We start from the raw sequence: 23,559 nt of genomic DNA, 5'->3' as shown, positions 1-23,559 counted from the left end.
AGACTAAGTTAGAGACATAATGATGTAAAGTGCATGCGTCGGGGAGAGAGAGAGAGAGAGAGAGAGAGAGAGAGAGAGAGAGAGAGAGAGGTGCTCAGTGTAACCCCCAGCAGTCCAGGCTGTAGTCTTTGTCCTAAAAGAAGGTTTTCAGCCTGATCTTAAAGCTGTGAGTCCGCCCCCCGGACCGATATTGGGAGTTGGTTCCATAGAAGAAGAGCCTGATAGCTGAAAGATCTGCCTGCTGATTTATTCTCTGAGACTCCAGGAAGCACAAAACACCTAAATCCAGAGAGTGAAGTGACCTACTGGGACAATAAGCTTGTTCCACGTTGTGTAGATGGGAGTATGTTGCTCGTACCCCTCTATGTATTTTGCAGCATTGATGGTGCCTTTTCAGATGTGTAAGCTGCCCATGCCGTATGCACTAATGCAACCCCAAACCATCAGAGATGCAGGCTTTTGAACTGCCCACTGAAAACAAACTGGATGGTCCCTCTCCTCTTTAGTCTGCAGCACATGGCGTCCATGGTTTTAAAATTTTGATTCATCTGAACACGGTACTTTTTCCATTTTTCCTCAGACCATTACAAATGAGCTTTGGGCCAGAGACGACGACAGTGTTTCTGGATTGTGTTCACACAGGGCTTCTTCTTTTCATGATCCAGCATTAGCCTGCATTTGTGGATTGACGGCACTCTGTGTTCACAGACAGTGATTTCTGGAAGTGTTCCTGAGCCCATGCAGTGATGTCTAGAAGAGAATAATGCCTGTTTCTAATGAAGTGTCGCCTCAGGGCCTGAAAATCACGAGCATACAGTTTTGGCCTTCAGCCTTCAGCCATGTCCCTTGTGCAAAGAGATTCCTCCCGATTCTCTGAATCTTTTGACAATATTATGCAATGTAGACAGTGGGATCTTCAAAGTCCTCACAATTTTATGTTGAGGAACATTCTCAGAAATTTTCTGAAATTGCTCCACAATTTTTAGACAGTTTGTCGCAGATAGGTGAACCTCTGCCCATCTTTACATCTGAGATTCTGCCTCTCTGAAACGCCACTTTTATATCCAGTCATGTTACTGACTTGCTACCAGTAAACCTAATTAGTTTTCAAATGCTCCTCCAGTTGTTTGTGATTTGTGCCAGTTAATTTTCCGGCATTTTGTTGCCTCAGCTCCAACTTTTCTGAGATGTATTGCTGCCATCAAGTTCAAAGTTTGATGGCAGCAAAAATTCACGATTTTCCACGAAATGGTAAAATGTCTCAATTTCAACATCTGGTATGTTTTTATGTTCTATTGTTTTTATTTTTTACGCAGTTACCCAACTTTTTTCGGAATTGGGATTGTATCATTCAGCAGTTTTTGTGAAATGTGGTTGAGCAATTGGACAATTGGACCACAGATGTCTGCTGCCCTGCTGCAGTCATGAGACTGGGATGTCCTGGAGAGCACAAGGCCTTGTTAGGGTAGAGATGGACAGGCTATGAGATTGTTTTCCCTCTCTGAGAGCACTCAGCTGCACGTCATTCCCCTCATGGTCCAAAGAGAGACCAGGAGACCCACTTTCCCTTCAGTGCCCAATCACAAATAGATAATGATGACTAACCCTGGACTGAGAACCAGCGTCAGCCTCTTTCAAATGAGCAGCATTGGTCGAAGAGCAGCATGGGGTGAGTTATAACTGCGTGAGAAAAAAGTGGAATCAATGAATGATTTTTTATCTAAATCTGGTGGATTTCAGTGACTACATGTGGAGGAAGCTTGATTAGATCAAACTCTAAGGAGAAGACCGGGTCAGCATTTGTGGAACGGTATATATTTTTTAATGTATATATATTAAAGCAGGACCCAAAGAGAAGGTTTGCTGTTGTGCTTTTGATCTTTGTGGTGTCAATTTAATGGTTGTTAATGGCGAAAGAAAGTGTAATGAGATGTTGATGTTAATTTCAGGTGAGGGTCTGGGTTTAATGCATGAAACCCAGACCCTCAACTGGTGTTCAAGTGTGGGTGATGCATCAGCAATTACTAAGGTACATGCTACACTCATTGTAATACTTACGAGCAGAACAGCGATATAGTGGTTAGTGTTGTTGCCTCCTTCACAATAAGAAGGTCGTGGGTCCAATTCCCAGGCCTGGGGCCCTTCTGTATGGAGTTTACATGTTCTCCCCCTGCCTATGTGGGTTTTCCTCCCACAGTCCGAACACATGCAGACCCTCGGTGTTAGTGTGAGTCGTTGTTCATCTCTGTGTGTTGACCCTGCAATAGACTGGCATACTGTTCAGGGTCTACCCAGCCCTCGCCCGGAACATTAGCCCAGAGTGGCTGCACCCCTGGAGACCCATACAGATAAGAGGCAGAAAATTAGCTTGAGTGAGTGAGTGAATAATACTTACCTAAAGGTCACTGGCTTTATGCTGTGACTCTTTTTCTTTCAGTGCAGGTCAGGCATTGTGTGTGGTGGTACATGTTTTTTAAAGGAGCTATAGGTAATGTTCGCATTAATAGCTCTTCACTTGTCTAGAGGCAATATGGAGAAAGTCTTCAGAATTCAGCTTCATTCCTGCATCTGTGATGCCCATTAGGTCTCATCTGTGTTATAGGTGAGTGAGATGGGGCACAGTCACAGGCATAGAGTGCATAGAATAGTGGGTCGAGCACTGAGTGCTGTAGTGCTGAAGGTGAAGGAAAAATACAGTTGTGGGACGTGTTTCACTGCTGTGCTCAATCAGGAAGGAGCAAAATGAAGCAAAAATGACTTTTTAAGTTTGACTAAATGTTTCTAAGCTGCGTCCTGTTCGATGCTCATCCTCGTTATGATTGATGTTTTTGTGTTAACTGAGAAGCGTAGACTCTTATGGGACAAACATGCCTAGACTAGAACAACTCTCTCAAAGGTTTCTGCAGTAGGTGTTCCTATATCATAAATTTAAAGTGTCATGGCATTTTCCATTTGGTGGACACATTCCGACCCAAAGTGCATCAGACACCTGCAAGTACAGGTGCTTCCAGCATCAGTGATCACAGTGGGATCTGAACCTTGGCAGTTTTTATGGCCTCCTCAAATCTGCAAGCAACACACACAGCCTCTGAAATATTCACATCACCATTCACCATTTTTCTGGGCTTAAAACTCACTGAATATTTGAATTTTGTATTCCCCATCTCCACTATCATCCTCACCCGCTGTTTTCATTTTGGCTGGGTTTGTTTCTGGTCAGCGGCAGTGGCTTGGGACAGGAATGCCCATGGTGTGCTCACAGTCAGCAGCTAATGCTGATGTTTGTACCACACTCATCAAACAAGGGGGAAAAACTGCTCTGCAAGTGACAGAGCAAACTGTCACTGCATACTTGCAAGTGTCTATCAGGCTTACATAGCCCAGGAAGAAAACAATTACAGAGTTACAATGTTGATACACAGGGAGCCGTTTGAACAAATGTAAGCTGCAGTATTATGGGCAGGTGACGGCTTTTGTAAAAATATACATATGTATTTATATACCATATTAATAAATAGCTTTTCCTTTTTTCAACTTTGTTACTTCTTTCTAGTCTCGGGCTGAGAACACACTGGCTGCATGTGCATGTGCATGTGCTCACAATGGCATCATATCATCCAGAGATTAGTTGTTAATTTGGGTTGCATTTCCCAGCAACAATAGAAAGGCATCATCATTCATCATTTCTTTGTAATTTCAATAAGCTGAATTTGAAAACTACACAAATGTAAAGAATTGCAATGCAATTTCTGTAAAAAAAAATAGCTGCGATGTTGAGAATCCCATTGATTGCAATTATCCGAGGCAAACTCTACGTAAAAAGAAAGAAATCTCAGTAGCAGTGATGCAACAAAGGCACCGTGTTCCCAGTCAATACTGTCTGATTGCTTTCAGCAGTGTCAGATGTTTTCAGAAAAAAATAAAAAGACAAAAACAAAAACCTATAAAACCCACCATACCTTTAGAAAAAGTTACTCCCTTGTGAACATAACGTCGCATTTATCAGATAAAGAGCCATAAATATCAATCAGGAAATAATGGTGACCGAAAACAAAGCTAAAAGGAGAGTCTTTCCATGCAAGGAAATTTGATTAACGCTACATATGAATGTTAATGTTGCTCTGTATTTGTTGGATCAAGAAACTAACTATTTGCCAACATGTTCACCAGTATGTCCTCAGTATATGTTGTTTGATTGCTCCAAACTGAACTGAAAATACCATTAAAATATTAAACCATAAAATATCATGTAAATAAAAATATGTTCTTCTCTGATTTGTCAAAATCAAATGTCCATTCAGTAGATGAAATGTCTGTTAACAGCATTTCTCAAATAATTACCACCCTTAAACTGCTTTCTGTTTCAAATCAGTGTTGCCTCGTTGGTTATGAATCTGGGAAGTGTGTGGGTAAGATCATCTCAGGGGAGTGGATCCAATGTTAAAATTTCATGCAGTTGTTGTGAATGATGAAATGCGAAGATGCTCCATCAAAGTGAAATGTCGCTTCAACATGAGCTCGGCAGATTAATCAGATCCATTTTCTTTCATTTCTGTATCTCTGCATCCAATTAGCAGACTTAATTACTGTTTCCTCTGGACTGCAAAAATTATGTTACACTGCGGACATTTTAACTTTACTATTCAACGAGTAAGATTAAGTGTGACATTAAGGTTCAGTCAGTGATCCACTTGCAAGTGAAGGTGCATCCTGCCATCAGAATCTAAAGAAATAATTTTCTAATACTTCATGCTGGAGCCAATCCCAGTTCACATTGGGCAAGACTGGGGTAGACCCCAGACAGATCGCCAACAGGGCTAACACACAGAGACAGACAAACACTCACACAATGTAGAGTCACCAGTTAACCTAAACATGATGTCTTTGGATGGTGTGAGGGAACCAGAGCACCCAGAGGAAACCCACACAGGCACGGGGAGAACACACAATCTCCACACAGAAAGGACCCTGGCCCGGGAACCAAACCCGCAACCTTATTATTGTGGGGCGACAGCGCTAACCACTATGCTGCCCAAATGCTGCCCAAATCTAAGTGAATGGATTGGTATATCTTCTGCCATTCCCACATTCCCACTAATAAAATGTTCATGTGTGAACTAAAGAGGCATATATTCATACATTATGAGATGAGAAATGCCAAAACACTGATTTTCCTTACCATTGCTGGTTCAAATATCAGCAAAGTGTTTCTTGGGATTAAACAGCATGCATAAAGAGGTAGTCTTACTGACTCAGCTTTCACCAAACTTCAGAGCATTCTGGTAAAGCTTTCAGCATTGTGTGGCTGTTCCAAAGTGCAGCACCATTATGCATGACATTTAGGGCTACACACCAGACTACAGCATGGCTGCATACCACTCTTTATTTTTGTGACTATACAAGTGCATTTTTTGCAGCCTAAAGATGCCCCAAAATTCACAAAACCGGCCAGCATGTCAGGTCTGCTGAAAAATTTGGCTGTTATGCATCAAAGAAATGCAAGTCACCAAGTGGCTCATCAGTGCAACCTTGAAAATTAAGAGTCTAGTGCCACGTGCCAAATTGATGTAGACAAATAAAAATCACTGTGCATGTGTATCATGCCCAGTTGAGCAAAAAAATTCTGGGGTGGTCTGATACCATAAATCCAACAGGAAGTTGGCCATTTGATATAAAGACGTGATTTTGATACATCAGATACATCTTGAAATTTAAAGAACTCCTCCTACAGTTTTAACCTAAATGGCTTCATATTCACTTGTCATCTCTGGACCTCGAAGATAAAAGTTTTTTAGTTGCTTGTGATAACAGGAAGTCCTTATAATTCCATCATACATTGTCCAAACTGAAATAATTGTCAGGACTCATCCGTTGCCTTGAACAGGAAATGGGCCATTTTGATTCATATGTATGATCTTCAAATGTTGCACAAATGTTGAGACTTCCACCCTCAACACTACTGTGTCAATACTAAGTCACTCAGAGTGATTGTTATCCACCTAGGGGTGCAGAAACATGCATCACAGCCATAGTTTTATATTTTTGACCCCGGCTTCTTTCATGGTGTCCTGCTCACACATCAATCTGTGAAGGTGAAGGCACACCTGGCTTTTAAAAACAATGAGAGATAGCACTGTGATCGGTCTATAGCATGCTAAAGCACTCCCATGATTAATTAAGAAAAAAATCATGTCCCTGGAGCTGTAACTGTTTTTTTTTTTTTTCTGCAGTAGATTCGGCTCTTGTTCGTCTTAGTTCCCCTTTCAGCCATATAACCTCATATATGCCCAAGCAGCTGATTGATTGAATGACTGACTAATTGAATATTTCCACCACTGCTTGCCACAGAGGCACAGGTTCTCTCACTACAAGCTGAAAGGAAAAAGAATAAGATGAAAGATAGTCATCATCATCATCCGCTCAGGATTTTGTCAGCAAATTAAAACCAACTTGAACGTTTTCGTCTTTTAGTTATGTTTGATGATTTTATCAAAGTTATAAAGTTATCAAATTTCAGCATAAGCGGTCCAGGTATATAAAAGGTTTTGACCCGGTCTTGTTTTCTTTCTTGAATGCAGCATGGAGGAGACTGTGCGAACACTACTTCAGAACCAGGACTCACTGGAGGGCACCAAGGTGGACCCACTGGACCTCATGAAAGCATACAAGGTAAAAGACCCACAGCCAAAATAAGTTTTGATTTATAACAGTGTGGTGATGATTATGTTGTCTTTGTCATCACTATTTTGATCTGAATCTGGTGAAACATCAACATTTTATGAATTATTCTGAATTAAGTTGAAGTTTAAATGATAGAAGAACAGCAGTTTTGACTGTATCTCTGCACCTCTGTGAATTAATACTCCAACTTGCAGATGTTGGCGCTGAAAATCCCGGGGACTGATGTGTGTTCAGACTGATCTCAATATGACATTACTTTAGTACGATTTGAATCACACTCATAATGTGCAAATTGAAATACTGTTGTAAGACATTCTGAAAACAGGACTTTGTAGCAAAATCCCAGCACCCAGTTTTCAAATCATCCAAACTGTAGCAGAAATCAAAATCGCAATTTAGTCACGAAACGAGAAGTAAAGATCTAATGCATGATAAAATACTCGATTCACATTCACATTCTGGTCACACAGTACAACTACTTTGTGTCCCCAAATGGAAGTGAGTCCCCACAATGTGACAATATGAAAAGTGTTGCAAAGTTAATTAGTCGTGTGACTCAGTCTCCTCTGCCTTTGCAGTGCCTTTTTTTTTTTTTTTTTCCAAATGAAGACTTTTTAACATTTGGGTTTCTGCCATTTTCATCAATCAGGAATGCACAGTGGAGGATGAAACGACAATAATAAACCAATAAACACCAGGCAAACATCTCCTTCATTGCTATAATGAAAACAGGATGCTGCACTCATAAGTAAGACAAAAGCAACCATAAGAGTATAAAATGTGTGAGCCTAAATTATTCTTTCATTCATCCACAGAATAAAAGTACAATCAGTGACCTAAAACATTGGAGTATCTTCATACAACTGATTGCGATAGTAAGGCACCATTTTCCACTGAGCTTTCTATATCAATGCAATCCTTGTAATATTGAATATCTAATTAATTAAACAAAATAATAGAGCAGTGCATAGCTGAATGAATCCATTGTTAAGTTTACGTTTCGCAGTGGAATTGAATTGGTTTTTTTATTTTTGCCCCTTTTTTTCTGACCTCCCTTCAGCTAATTAGGATGAAAACCACCTCACTTAAAAGAGCAAGCACCAGACATCAAACTACCACCCCTTGGTGCCACTATGAAGGTTGTTAAAAAAAAAAAAAAAAAAGTGGGATCAGCTGATGGTTACGATGGCTTTCTGCAGCATAGGGTGTTCTTTGAGCTGACTTCTGTGGGAAAAGCCACAGTCAGACAAAAATGCTAATTTAAAATACACATGGATAATAAATAATAATCAAGGATGCATGAACCATTGGGAGGAGAGTCAAGGTTTCAACTTAACAAATGCATAATCACAAGGACATATTCTGACCCTCTCCCACTAATATTATGCTGCTCGCTGTGTATGAACATATTAAGCTTTGAAAAGTGAATTTATCTCATCCCTTAAATATTCCTGCACTTCACAGTTCAGCAAAGCAGCCCACTGGAGTTCTTTTTTGCCTACCTGTTTAACGGAAGCCCAACACAGCCTTCATTTGTTTTGCCTTCTTCACCATCAATTTATCACTTTACTCTCTTTGCTATTTCACACTGGATGTGAAATACATTCAGTATGTCTGAGCTGGGGAGCTGAGAAGACTGTCTGTCTTCTTCAAATAACACACTGACAACATTTTTTCAAACACCTGAAACCATCTAGGATTTAATTTTCCAGACAAGTGAGCATTTCCACTGGTCAAAAATGTAAAAAAACAAAACGAGTAGTGAAAACCACACTACAAGAGATCAGGCTTTTGCTGCTCTAACTCTGAAAGAGTGGCACACTCAAACACACTCATTACCTCTTTTCCTGCTCAACACTCAACAGAGTGAAAGAGCGAGATCAGTCATGACATTTTAAAAACACACAATCACCCATGATTGTGTGTAGCAAATGACTATACACTGTCAGCGTGTGTGTGAGACATTGAATACATGTGATGGCATCACTTGTTGAAGCTGTGTGTGTTCTAAGTGCAAATATATACACTACAATCCCAAAAGTATTCACTCACCGATCAAAATAATTGAAATCTGGTGTTCCAATCACTTCCATGGCCACAGGTGTATAAAACCGGAGAAAGAAAAGAAAGAATGGGTTGCTGTCAGGAGCTCAATTACAGGTGCTGAATTCTAGTGTGGTACTGTGATAGGATGCCACCTACGCAAGTCCAGTCATGAAATTTCCACGCTCTTAAATTTTCCATAGTCAGCTGTCAGTGGGCTTGTAACAAAGTGGAAGCAACTGGGAATGACAGAAGCTCAGCCATGAGGTGGTAGGCGGAGCAGGGTCAGCAGATTCTGCTGACTGCAGAGTCAATCGCCACAGACCTCCAAACCTCATGTGGCCTTCAGATTAACTCAGGAACAGTGCATAGAGAGCTTCACGGACTGGGCTTCCATGGCCGAGCAGCTGCATCCAAGCCATACATCACCATGTGCAATGCGAAGCTTCAGATGCAGTGGTGTAAAGCACGCCGCCGCTGGACTCTAGAGCAGTAGAGCCCACAGGAGCTGGGCTTGGCTCCTTAGTTCCAGTGAAAGGAACTCTGAATGCTTCACCATACCAAGAAATTTTGGACAGTTCCATGGTCCCAAGTTTGTGGGAAGTGTAGGATAATATAAATTTTACGGCGATGCAGAGTTGTTTAATTAGACGTATGTCTTTGATCAGCAATGTCCGCATTTCAGGACAAACTCCTGGAGGAAATGTGGAAGCAGCAGGACAGCCTAGAGGGTCCCATGGCTGCAGCAGCAGAAATGACCACACCCGAGGCCAGCGGTGGATCAGAGGAAAATTCACAGGACAGCTATCCACTGCTAGAACGGCTCAGAGCCCTGGAGGTAAAGCGGACTGTGTCCATTTCTTATTATTCAACCAACTGTTCACCTTTACTCCACTACTTTTCTTGCTCCCCATGTTGTCATTTCCCTTCACCTCTCATGTGTCAAATTCATTGGTTTTTGCCACGTGTTTGAACAAATGTTTATTACTTATCAAAAGGTGTAATACTGTATGTGAGCAGTTCGCAATTCATATCATAGCAAAGGTCAGCAAAGTGTGCATGTGGGGCTTTAATTAAATTCTAGTTATCCTCGGAAATGCTGCGGAAATCTCTGCTATAGTTTTGAATTGCTATTTTTGTGATGTTGAATTGGGTTTAGCTGGTGATTAAGCCATTTTTGATAATGGGGAAATATGAGATAGGCTAATCAGGCATAACAATATAACCACTGACAGGTGAAGTGAGAAACACTGCTTATATATTAGGCAGCAAGTGAACATTTTGTCTGCAGAGTGATGTGTTAGTAAGAAAAATGGCCTTCCTATGTGGCGTTTGTATGCCCCCCCCCCCCCCCCCCCGTGTTTGTGTGGGCTTCCTTCAGGTACTCCAGTTTCAGACATGTATTCATTCATTGATTCATTCATCTTCTACCACTTACCATTTCCGCAGGGGTAGTGGAGCCAATTCCAGCTCACTCTGAAAGGGCGGGGTACACCCTGGACAGGTCGCCATTCCATCACAGGGCCAACACACAGAGACCAACAACCACTCACACTCAGACCTACGGATAATTTAGAGTCACCAGTTAACCTAAACATGATGTCTATATTGCCTCCGCTCTCGCCCAGTGTGAGCTGCGATTGGTTCCAGCACCCCCCCACGACCCAGAAACGGATAAGCTTTAGAAGATGAATGAAAGAATAGATGGCCAGGTGTGTGTGGGTGGCCTACCTGGTAAACACAAGTCAACAGGATGCACAATGGGAAGAAGGCAAGCTATGTAAGCATTGTTGAAGACCATTAACACCCTTTAATGGAAGCAGTTGGTATTCCCTGATGTGGCCTCTTTCCGCAGGATAACACACTGTGCCACAAAGAAAAAATGGTTTAGGAATGGTTTGAGAAGCACGGGTTTGAGGTGGTGACTTGGCTTCCAAATTCCCCAGATCTTAATCAAATTGTGGGTTCTGTTGGACAAACAAATCCAACTCACGAACACCCCACCTCACTATTTACAGAACTTAAAGAATCTGCTGCTACTATCTTGGTCCAGATACATCAGCCAGGGCCTTTTCCTGCTATATGCAGACTATCCAACACATTGGGCCCCTCAAGCCACCAGGGGGGCCCCCTGTGATGAATGGTCAGGCTCATCTAAGGAGAATTATCATTGCCCATTGTATCTAAGTGAGAAAGATGTAACTCACTCTCTTCAGACTGGGCTAAGTGCCCCGCTGAGAGAGGAGTCCTCTTGGTGCGGTGGTGAATGCGGCCCAAGTTGTGTGCGTTTTAAATTTTTTTAAGTTTGAAAATAAATGTACATATGATAATAATAAAATAAACTACGATGACAAGCTATGGCTTCACTGTAGATCATGTATCATGTGCACACCTACAGGAGTTTAGTGTTTTCCAGGCATCAGCAGGTTGGGGCTGTTTAGGCAGATGGTCATAATGTTATGCCTGTTCATTCTATATATATATATATATATATATATATATATATATATATATATATGTGGCTAAATAATATCAGTAGATTAATTCATATTAGCCTTTCATATATATTTTAATGAGCATCTTTACTTGTTTAAACTAAATGGCCTTCAACGTATAATTATCCGTCATGTGTCATTAAAAACATCAGTCTATGTGGCTTACTTTGAAAAGATCACTGAGATGAAATGATCATACAGTAAATGCAGACAGTAAATGCTTTCTGGAACACAGCAGCAAATGAGACCCCATTATGCGGGAGAGTATCTTAGGGGGCAGAACGGCAGAAGAGAAAGGAGTTCATATCCAGGAGGTGATAATTAAAATGCTGACAAGGTAATTAACATTTGGAGGCAGCGTTCCAGTGGCTGTACAGTACACCTCCCTGCTAAAGAGTTAATAGGACTTACCATCTGTTGAGAGGTCTTAGGCAGCCATCATTGATCACACTGCCATATGAACTTCAACATGTAGCCTGAAGGAAAAGTCCAGCTGAAAACAGAATTTACTTTTTAATTCAGCTTTTTTTTGTTTTACAGGATGTAATGTAATGTTTTTTTCATGTGATGTTTGATCAATAATATCAATCATGCTTTAATGTAATCCTAAAGAGCAAATGTTTGTTGACCCGTAGAGTTTGAGAATAATGTATTACCTCATTGTGAAATTACTTGACTATGGGTGTTCATGCTGAGGTGACGTGGGATAGTTCCAGTATGTCACACCTCTGTCCTTATTTTCAGAGTGCTGAAGATAAAACACATACAATCTGGAGCTGGAAGGAAAGGTGTTTGTGAGACCAGGAAACCTGGCATTACACTTCACTGTTGCTATGAGTCAGTACGGTGTAAATGGGTAGTACAATGAACTGTTTGATAAGTTTTGTCGGTTAAATAAAAAGCTTAACATTCAGTAGCATTTAAGTATAATTTTTCTATAATTGCTGTTTACTATTCAACAATGAAAGTGTATTAATTTTGCTATAGCTATAGCATAACTTAGTGGCTTCAAGTCAGTGTTGCAGACTGATCCTTGGCCAACTTAAATCTGTATAGATTTCATGAAGCTCTTTGCGTCATTAGAGAATAGCATAACATAAACACGCAGTGTATCTAATTGCCACAGTTTGATAAATCAAGATTCATTAAGTTGGTTTCTCCACAAATTTCCATAAATGTCCTTAATCATTTCACCACATATAATCAGTTTCTTGAAACTGCAAAGGTTTTGTAAGAATCCTGAAACAATTTATCCTTCTTGCTTATGATTGTATAAAGGCTACTACAATAGAGATTATATTTTCCATATTCATGTAAAGGGGGTGGCACAGGGGTAAAGTGTATAGCACCATGCCTCACAGCAAGGAGGACTTAGCTTGATTCCCAGGTGTGGGGCCTTTCTGTGTGGCGCTTGCATGTTCTCCGTGTTTGGGTACGTCCTCCCACCGTCTAAAGACACCCACGTTAACTGGTGACTAAATTGCCCGTAGGCATGAATGTGAATAGTTATTTGTCTACATGTTGGCCCTGTGATAGCCTGGCAACCTGTCCAAGGAGACCCCTGTCAGTTTGGATTTGTGGCTCACTGGGCCAAGAATGGATGGATGGATGGGTATTCATGTACAATTTCTTAACCTTGCCTCACTCCCAACAGTGGCCATCTTTGCTCCCATTCATTGAGCCAGTCGAGACAATCAAGATAGACATAATTAGCAGTAGCAGTATTAGCAACTATTAAACATGTTTAATACATTTAACTCTGTTAGCTTCAGTTTCTGCATTAGATTATGCCAACTAACTAAAGATGAAAGCTTCTAAGCCTCGTTATAGTTCAGTGTCGAGCTTCCAATTCAGCTCGACCATGCGTGTTCAAATGGAATCTGAGGAAGAAGAGACTTGAATCTTGACAGTCTCAAGTTAAACAGCTAATTGCATGACAAGAAGCAACACAGCTGTGGTCTGTATGCCTGCACCACAGAGAAGAGCCCCAACTTCTGGGATGATGGTGCTCCATGCCTTCTAACATAGTTCTCTACTTCTTCATCAGGAGTAGTTATTCTTCACTGAGACAAGTGCATGGGCTGGGCCACGTGAATCAGCCGTTTACAGTAGTTATTATTTTCTTGTGCCATTGACTAGGCAGCATCTGCTTCTCGAGTGCAGTCAACAAAGGCAACAATTTTAACAGCAATGTGTGAGTTTCATAACAAGCTGTATCCTTTCTGGTAGGTCGTGCTATCCTCATTGCGCAGACATACAGAGCCTTCAAGGTCAAACTGATGACTGGAGTATTAAACCTTCATTGTTCACGAGTCTACAATATTCCGCAGTCATTAGTAAACAATATGTATTCGCTGCCAGTCAATAGTTTGGGCACGCTTTCTCATTCAAATGAATAGGTCCAAATTTTTGACTGGTAGTGTATATTCACATTTCAGCAGTAAACTGAATATATTCACAGCAGTAGACAAAATATATTCACATCAGCTAACTAATGTTAGCCAGCTTCTAAATCCAGCCAATGGTATAATTTAGGTGGCTACCCTTTCATTTCCAATGCTTGTCGTTTCATTTGCTCTGCAGCGTTAGTTAACACTGTACTTAAACTGTACAGTCCCACTTTCTTCTCCACAACATTTATTACAACTATAAAAACAAGCAAGATATTGTTCATGAGACTGTAACACTTAAAACACTTGTTCAGTGAAGAAGACATATCCCGCCTGTATTTGTCATCAAATTTTAACGGCAAACTGAGCAAACATTACATGGTTTTCCATTGAGCTGGAAAATACTTTACTGTTATTTTTGGCAAATTTGGGAACCTCCCACGAAGTCTACCATGAAAATTTAAAAAAAGAAAACAAACAAGCAAAAAAAACTTCAGGAACCTCACATAAGAGAAAATAGTAAAACAGACCTTTGTCTATCACATGTTCCACAATCCACACAATGCCACCTTACATGCATCACACAAAAGACAATGCGTACAATATGTGGTATTGCAGATAATCATTTATGTTGTTTATATATTTACACTTATTATTTACATATTAACATATCTACATTGATTGAAGTCGATATTCCCTGCAGAGAGAATTATTAGTCATTCTTGTGGACCATGGATCATTCCTAAGATGCAACAGAATATTAATAAAGCCTCATGAAAACAAATTGAGTAAACAGAGTAAAGAGTGAGAAGATGGGTAACAAAAATAAACCAAGTTAACTGTGTCATCAGTCATCAGTTCGTCATTTCTCCACCAAAAGTCTATTTTCAGTGGAGTTTGACAGTCAAGGCTAAAACACTGATGTAATGCAATCTGCAGATCAACCCAGTTAACTGTGCAAAAACAAGGACTAGGGATGACGGTACTGAGCACCATGGCAGGCATTTGCATTTACATTTTAGCAAGTGATTTATTTTTACATGAAGGAAACATTTTGCAGATGTAATGCAACATGCACAGTGAAAATCTGATTTTTAATGAAGATTTTAAGATTCAGTCTCAGCTTGTTAATCAGCAGTCTGCCATTGAACCAGTTCAAAAGATTGAGTATCATCACTCTGGGTAGTAAAGATGATACTGAGTTGTTGGAGGTGAATTAATTGAACTATCTCCCTCATTTAATTATGAGCCATTACTGTGACTTTCTGTGAACCTGCTGAGCAGTAGAGTTGCACAGCACACAAGAGAAAACAAGCACATTCTGGTAGCTCACCTTTTGAGATTTACTGGACTAATCATTTCAGTGGAAAGTCTCCTCCTGAGTTCCCAGAATGCTTTTTGTTCCCTGCCGGGCAAAACTGCTTGAAGTAATTGAATTATACCTGGGGTACCTGAAGTGAGCCTTGCAAACACAGTGAGGATCTGCAGGATGCTTGAAATTTCAAGCATCATTCATTTAGAACCATCGTTCTCTGCTTCAAGGAGAGAGTCTCTGTATCTGTTTGTCTGAAGAAAGGGTACTCAGAAGTTCACATTACTCATTTTGCTCATTAGGTATTGTTGCTGGAATGACCAGGGTATTTAACATGTATATTTAATTCCAGCTAAGTTGTCAAACAAGTTGTTTGTTATTTTTTTTATTTCCAGGCGGCTGTAGTTACTGTTGTCGCTTACATTTCCAGTTTTTGTTTCTGCAGGCGGAGAATTCTGCTCTGTCGATGGAAAATGACAATCAGCGGAAGCAGTATGAGCGCTGCCTGGATGAGGTAAGTCTTGATGTTGTCACATACATCAGAAACAACGGAATTAAGATACACTGTGAGAACCAACAAAAAGGAATCTAACCACAACCTTGAGCTGCCTGCACTACTGTGATATGCTCCACAGCTATTCTGACAGCCACATAGAGATAGCAAGATTTGCCAATTACTTACCAAAGTTAACAGCAAGTTTGTTCATGCTGCCATCTTCAGCGTAGCTAGACACTACTGAATACAGACATGCAAAGCTGTGTCAGCTTGCATGTGGGCAGCTTTCAAGGATTTGTAAATGTGGGGAGGAGCAACAATGTAAGAGAAGCAACTACAAGTGTGTGCATCTTAGAGCACGCGCTACCAGACTGGATGGAGCTGAGGAGAAGTGACGGCTGGATCTGACCTGCTCTGTACTCTATGCCGATTGGTTGCTCTGTCAAATATACATCTGCCACATCGCAATTCGTAGCCTGCCTCATGGTCTATTTTCCTTTAAATTGTTTAAAAAATGAACATCATACTATCCAGGAAGACTTGAAGTTAGCGCTTGAAACGACTACTTAGCTAATAAATGAATGAGAAGTAAGGCCATTTTCCCCCACAGCTTTAATATCATCTGACTTATTTTTCCAACCATTGGAGTCGCTAGATATCATAGTTTAAGGTCTTTGGGACTTCAGAGTTGGCCTCTATGTCCACTTTTATAAACAGATTATAACTCGAATTATATTATAACTCGTGACTTCCTTCTCTGCTTATTGTGCTATTACTCCACTATATTTTATATCATGGAAAATATTGTTCTGTTATATACATTTCATGATGATTTACAAGTTACATAATAGTTAAAAATCTTATTCACAGAACCTTTCAACGAATTCTGCCAAGTTCAGTCTCTAGTTAGGTTTTTGGGTTTTTTTTTTTAACTAAACTAGGCACACCAAGGTATGACTCCAGCTTCATACTCAATTTAGGAAGGAGAATAGGATAAATATTAGTTCAACATTTTGGAAAATTTGCTCATTTTCTTTATCTTTTTCTTTAAGCTTATTGGATGATCAGGTTGCAGACATTAAGCTTCTGTTTCAGACTCTCCCACTATTGTCTACAGTGTTAGTGAGGTCCACGGGGGAAAGCAGAGAGAAGGGATATGCCTCTAATTGAAGTGGACAGACAACAGAGCCCTGGGGGTGGTTAGAAAGAAAGTGCAGCCCTCAGGAGGATGGGCTCCTTCCCTCCTCCTTTCTCCCTGACAATGCTGTGATTGTCCCTCCATTTCTCTACTACCGGCAAGTCCCCTGCACTTTATTTTATGGGCCTTCACTAATGGGCTTGTTACCATGGAGATTGCTGCCCATGAGAATTTAGCATATTCTTGCTGAGGACAGAAAAGAGCTTCTGCCGAGGGATTCATTTCTGCTGTTTTTAAGTCTTATTATACACATGAATCGTTTTTGGGGAGCGCATTCATTCTTGTCATTGCTTGAATGAACTGAGGCGAGTTGCTTTGCTGGATAAATCATAGTTATTACTCCAGTGTCAAGATATGTGTGCCTCTACTTTGGAAATCAAAATAAGCAGAGAAAGGAGTTTTTCTGATCGCACTACTTTACAGTCACAGAACTTAAGTTAGGCCAATATCATTATAAATACAGGCGAGGAAAGAACTTGGGAAGTATAAAAAAACACAGACAGAAAAAGAAAAGACCTTTGTTCAAATTTCTTCTGTCAATATTTCTTTATATTTATGTGCTGTGGGCAAAGATAGATATACTTACTGCAGCAGCTAACGTGTGATTTCACTAAATCTGAGTTTGTGATGCAACATGCTGTCAAATTGTCCCACAGCATCCTGCATGTCTCCAGATCCTCCATGATGGTTTTCACAGTGGGTTATTTTCATTTACAGTCCACACTTCAAATTTTTACAGATGTTTCCGGAATCCATCTCATACCAATGACCAGACTTGTGATGAAATTTCAACACATCTTTTGCATTCTTTTTGTCTTAATGTCCTTCAAGGTGGCAAACCAGGTGGTCCAGGCCCTCCTCACACAGAAGGTTTGTCTCAATCTCACCACCATACTGAAGCAATGCTGGCCAAGACAGCCCTTTGAATCAAAGACACGATGAGCATTAGCATGCCACTAATCAAAAGAGACGTTTACAAAACATTTCACGATTGCACGATTTATTTGGGACTTGTTGGACTTAAGAGACTTAGACTTAAGTTTAGTAGTCATTCAAATAAGTAAATACCAGTGTGTTAATGGCCAATGTGGACAGCACACAGAAATTTAAACTAGCAAAATGTACAAAAATAAAAGTCTTGACCATGTGGCTGGTGCCTTCATAAGTGCTGCAGCCATTATATAAATGTAATCTGGTAAATGTTTGGTTTAATAAGAACAAGCACACAGCATTTCAACCACATTTCAGTGATTGTCTAAATACATTTAATTATTTCACACTTTTGTACATAGAGTGATTTGCTGGGTAGAAGTTAGAATTACTGTTTAGCTTGTTAATAGCTTGTTAATATTTTTATTTTTACGAAGCACATTTGTTTATTGAAAATAATTATTCCTAATTATTGCTGCAACGACAAGATTTTCCAACACAGTCCTCAAAAACCTTTTGTTGTCGTTGCTTTGATGCTGTTTTGTGTGTGTGTGTGTCTCGTGTTTCTTGCATAAATACAACTTAGTTTCCTGCAGCTTTTAAATAAGATACATGTGATACATGTGTAGTTCTCTGAATTGTCACGATAATCTGTCCACTCTTCTCCTCCTCGGGGGTTTCTAGGACTTGAAAGAGGAGTGTGTGAAGCTGCGGACACGCGTGTTTGATTTGGAGCAGCAAAACCGAATCCTGAGCGTGCTCTTCCAACAGCGTGTCAAAATGTCTTCCATTCCCATCTCACAGGTAGGAGTACATGGTACAATGGACCCAGACACCGACAGACATAGCCTGCTCCAAGGCTTTTTTTAATTTTCCGTAAGCAGCACACTCAACTTCTAAAGGTTACTAACTTTCAAAAAGATCACAAAAAGATGGAAATCCACCCAGAATACAATTCAATTTAAATGTTTGGGTCTTAAAGTTTTCCAGCAGGATTTAGAAATGGGGGCATTTGGGCCCCATTGGGCTCTGGGTGTTGAGGAGCTGCCTTGGTTGACAGGTCTGTTCAATGTTGCGTGGAAGTCAGGGATGGTGCCGAAGGAGTGGCAGACTGGGGCGGTGGTCCCTCTCTTTTGATGAGATTGAAGACAAACAATGCAGATTCTGTCCTGGTTGTTCAACAGTGGACCAGCTCTTTACTTTCGCAGGGATCCATGAGGGGACCTGGGAATACAATCTCCTAGTCTACATATGCTTTGAAAACGCATATGACCACGTTCGTATGGATTTTCTGTGGGAAGTGCTGTGGGAGTATGGGGTAAGGGGGTCTCTTTTGAGGACCATCCAATCCCTAAAGTGAGCGCTGTGTGTGGATACTCTACTGTAAGTTAGTAACATGGTGGGTGTGGGTGTGGGTGGGTGCCTCCACCAGGGCTGTGCCTTGTGTCCGACTCTGTTTTGTGATATTCATGGACAGGATTTCAAGGCATACCTGTGGTGAGGAGTTGTTGCAGGTTGGTGGCTGGAGAATCGCATTGTTGCTTTTTGTGGATGTTGTGTTCCTTTGGGCACCATCGGCCTTAGATATAAAGCCCTCACCGGATTGGTTCGCAGCTGCGTGTGAAGCAGCAGGGATGAGGATCAGCATCTCTAAATCTGAGTTCAGGTATCTCGGGGTCAAGTTAACACTTGACAACATATTACTGCTCTGTACTAGTGATGGGAATTCCAGCTCTTTTGGCATGGCTCACTAAAAAGAGCCGGCTCTTTCAGCTGTCAAATGGCTCCTCTGATGTTTTCTTGGTTTTTTTTTTTTTTTTTTTTGTTTGTTTTTTTTTTGTGGTTGTTGTTGTTGCTTAAATTAAATTCTTACCATAAATAATGTAAAATTATACGTCAAATGAATGACTAAATGTCAAAAACATAGATTATATCAAATGTTCATTATTCATACAGCTTATTATGCTCACTATGCAGCAGAGTGCCACAAAAAATAAATTAGAATCAATTAGACAAAAGATCCGATCTCTGATTGTGTATTTATTCATCAACTTTTAACAATTTACAATAACATCATTAAATACAAAAAGAACAAAATAGGACAATAACAATAAATAAGAACATTATAACAAAATCTAAATCAAAATGTGAAAAACAAAGAGAAAAAAGCAGCATCCAGGTAACAGACTGGCATTGAGAAAGGCCAAGTGCCTCAGCTTTGAGTGGCCGATTCTGTTCCTTCTCTCTCTAAATATTTGCTCTGTTTTTGAGAAGATACGCTCTGAGGGGACGGATGAGGACACAACACACAGTCTCCATGCCATCACGGAGGCAAGGCGTGGGCAGACTGATGCCTTGGTCTCCCACTCTGCCTGTGTTTGATCAATGTAATTGAAATGGATCCAATTTTTGCCTCTTTTCCTGCCACTCATTTCCAAATCCCAGCATTTCTTTCCAGCATCTCTCCCTCTTGCTCAGTGCAGCCACACATCATGTAGTTGACCAATCACGTGCGGGTTGAACAGAATTTGAACGGAATTCGTGTTAGCAGTCCTACATTTTGTTTGTCTCTACCTTGTTTCTTTGCTGATGTGCCTTCTCACTCCAAGCTATTGTTCCTCACCAAAGAGCCAGCAAACTATACATTTTGACTTTACACTTAAGTCTTTACCTTAATCTTATGAGCTGAAGAAAATATATGATGGTGTAATTTAAAGTTGGAATCATGTTTTTTCTTTTCTTTTCTTTTCTTTTTAATATGCGTTTCAATCGAGTCATTAGACCTGGGTCTAAATAACATATACAGCCTTTTCAATTTTCAAATCCAGGCTATTCTATGCTAGGCATTTTTTGAAGTGAAAGAGGTTACTGTATGTTGGCAAGTACTGGCTGTAAATAGGGAGGTCTACCTTACAGAATTAGAGTTTCCTATGAAAGTTTCTGGGGCAAGGATGAATAGTTGGTATAGTAAATTAAATGTACATTTCATTTTTAATTTTTAACATTTAATTTAAGAAAAAAACAAAATAAATAAAAGTGTGATGTTTAAGCCTTTCGATGTCGTTTCAATTCTGTCCATCATTTGGGTTCTGATTATTTATTGCCTCAATTTGCAGAAGCCTTGAAAAGCAACCAAGGTCCTCCACTATGTCAAGAGACAATGTCAGGCAATGCCAAAGAATTCATTAAACGCTGATGAAACTCACGGCAAAACATCTGTTTCAGACACTAACAGTCAGAATCATTAGCATTAAAAAGTATCACATGCTGTTTTCACCGATACTGTATCTTTTCAAATTTCCATATGCCACCTTTTTAAACTAACAAACTGCAACTACGCATTTTCCTTCCCTCTGTGCAGTTTAATTTGTATTTAAGTGTTCTTCCCTTATGGTTCTTTTTTGTATATATGGCTTTTGAGGTCTGATTACATTACCTTGCTGACATTGCTGATCAGTGTGGAACAATAATGAGCTGGTGCTGCTCTCGGGCTGCACAGAGATGCCTTGACATATATATTTTTAACTGAGCCAATTCCAGACAGTCCTGGTAGGAAATGCTGTGATTGAGAATAATGCGCTCTGTCTTATGTGGGGAAGAGTCCATTTCTAAAATCTGCCACGTATTAATCATAAAACATGTGAGACAGTTTCTGCTCTCCAGCTCTACCATGAATATTTAATGAGGAACAATACTTGTGATTGGCACACAATTCTTTTTTTTTTTTCATTCTAATGTGAATATGGAAGGAAAACCACTCTAATTGATGGTTGATCCCAGCTGGTCAGCCTTTGATTTCAGCCCTATGTTAAAAGCGGTGTAAGCTGTAATTGACAGAGGCATTAGGCTACTAAACAGAAATCAGGATCTCTTGCTGTTATCATCCTTGTTGGAGTTACATAAACAGCCAACTACCACATGCCTGAAACATGGGCTGTGCTATTGAACAATGATAGCTCTGCAAACACTGGAGCGATGAAGCGTTTGTCAACATGCTGGGATGTAGTCTACTTTCATTATAACATATGCTTCTTGTTTTGTTTTCTGAACACTTTTTCTACTTTGATTTTTTTTTATTCTTCAGTAGACCAAAAAAAAAAAAAAAAAAAATCTAAGTCAAGTCTCCAAGAAACCAGGATGCATTCTGACGCATCATCAGTGTTGTGGCCTGGGGTCATAAGATTTTTGGATCAGGCCCTGACTTGTGTCCCAGCAGCCCTCTTTAGCCAAAGCCACCTAGTGTTTCTTTCTGCGGCCTCACTGGCAGATTGAATGGTCCTCTTCTTGGCTGCTCCTGTGACACCCAGCCGAGTGAGGACCTCGCAGAAAGAATGTCCTGCAAATTCTCTACAGCCAACTTCAATGGGCTGGTAGAATGTTTTCCAGCCTCTGCCCCTGCACTACTTCCTGTCATTGGCTTCCTCAATGCGCTCTTACCAAGGCAATGACAGTTCCAGCATGATCAGGTGTTTTTGGGCCTCTGAGGTGATGCTTTCCCAGATCAGCCTGCAGCTGCCAATCAGAGGCTATATAAACAGGATTTGGTTAAAATTTGAAACTACAGAGCAAATGACTAATTTTTTTAGGATCTTAGGGACATCCTGGTCCCCTCGATAAAAAGCTAATAGGATTTTTACTACGGCAAATTGCTGCAGAAAGTTTACCCTGTGACAAACAAATATTTTTTAAGCCTAAATTACATGGATAAGAGGTAGCAGATGAATGAATAAATGAATCAGTCTTGATCACAATATTGGCAGAATTTCAGTCAAAGGTTTTTGAAGCCTAAAATCCTAGTGAGGTTCTCACACACAGTCAAAATCATTATGCCCAGCGATAAAGGCAAGAAGTTTCTTTGCTTTTAAAGACATCTTCTCCAAACTTCATTGTTGGGACTTTCATAATTCATGGGCAATCCTACGCCTTGTTTTCAGAGGAATGATTTCCAATCAAAGACAAAACTGGTCATTGACATTAAAAAACTATGAATACACTATGAATTCTTAAGAAATTCCTTCTTCCAACCTTGGGGAAATCATCATGGAAAGTCTATGAATTCCCAGACCAGGTAATTAAGTATGCTCTGAGCCTAGCCGAGCAGGAAATGCTGTCCTTCATTTTTGACCTTTTCTGTAAAGGTCAAACTTGCAGACTCTGCCAGAGGAGAGGTCCTGTCTCTGTAGGAGAAGTGAATGCAATATGCTGAAACAGTTCACTACTTCTGCTGGGAAGAAGATTTTGACATTTCTCCTTCGATCGTAACTTAACTAGGCTTCATTGTTAATTTACTGTTGGCTTTACACTTCCTCTTGTTTTTCTAGTGGTTCTTGGAAATTTTACATCTCTGGTAACAGAGTATTCATGCAGCCATGTTTGCTTAAAGCCCATTAATTATTCTAATTTCTTGAGATTTGAGTCCTGATATGAATAATGTCACAGAAAAGTTAATATCCTAGTTCTGTATGGACAGTTTTACCTGCAATCTGTTTCTCTGCTTATTCTGCCAAACATTTGAGCAAAGTCTTATCTGACTTATCTAAAATACACAATCTTCTGATTACATAGTTCTCTGGATTGAACGAAGACTTTCCATTTTCAATTTCTGTTTTCCACTCGTTGGTGCAGATGCAAAATTCAAAATATCAGGTGCTACTTTTGCCAGGAGGGATTGATTTTCAAGACATAAAAAAACCTCTAAATGTTAATAACCCAACATAGCGTGACAAAGACAGAAAATAAATAAAGAGATAAATAAAAATGTACGTGCCAAATAATGAGCCTTTGATTCACTAATGCAGCTTTCCCAGATATCCAGGAGGCTACATTAGTTGTGTGAGATAATTATCTTGTGCCTGAAGCTTGAATTTTAAAGACAGTTGTTATATTTGTCTCCAGCAAAGTCACCAAACAAAGTTTTTCAGAACAAGTTTCGCATTTAAATTCAGATTCAGAAGTGTCAAGGCATTTTCATTGTTGACTTCTTTTATGAAATCACAGATTTGTGCATCATGAAA

General features: G+C 40.1%; 1 protein-coding gene across 5 annotated transcripts in view; it reads left to right on the top strand.

Moving 5' to 3' along the window:
* LOC115035204 (nck-associated protein 5-like) overlaps positions 1-23,559 on the top strand; it is a 67,473-nt gene that overhangs the window by 18,733 nt on the left and 25,181 nt on the right. For 4 of the 5 annotated variants that reach the window (XM_029492922.1, XM_029492923.1, XM_029492921.1 and 1 more), the window contains exons 3-7: positions 6,579-6,669; positions 9,410-9,562; positions 15,367-15,435; positions 17,447-17,485; positions 18,230-18,349. In XM_029492922.1, coding sequence (XP_029348782.1) covers positions 6,579-6,669; positions 9,410-9,562; positions 15,367-15,435; positions 17,447-17,485; positions 18,230-18,349 — 472 coding nt within the window. Of the gene's footprint in view, positions 1-6,578; positions 6,670-9,409; positions 9,563-15,366; positions 15,436-17,354; positions 17,486-18,229; positions 18,350-23,559 lie in introns of those variants that run through there. The other variant, XM_029492924.1, reaches the window with a different exon arrangement.

Source organism: Echeneis naucrates, chromosome 21 (genome assembly GCF_900963305.1).
Source record: "Echeneis naucrates chromosome 21, fEcheNa1.1, whole genome shotgun sequence".
Classification (NCBI taxonomy): Eukaryota; Metazoa; Chordata; class Actinopteri; order Carangiformes; family Echeneidae; genus Echeneis; species Echeneis naucrates.
Note: the sequence above shows the minus strand (reverse complement) of the source record. Positions and strands in the feature narration are given on the sequence as shown.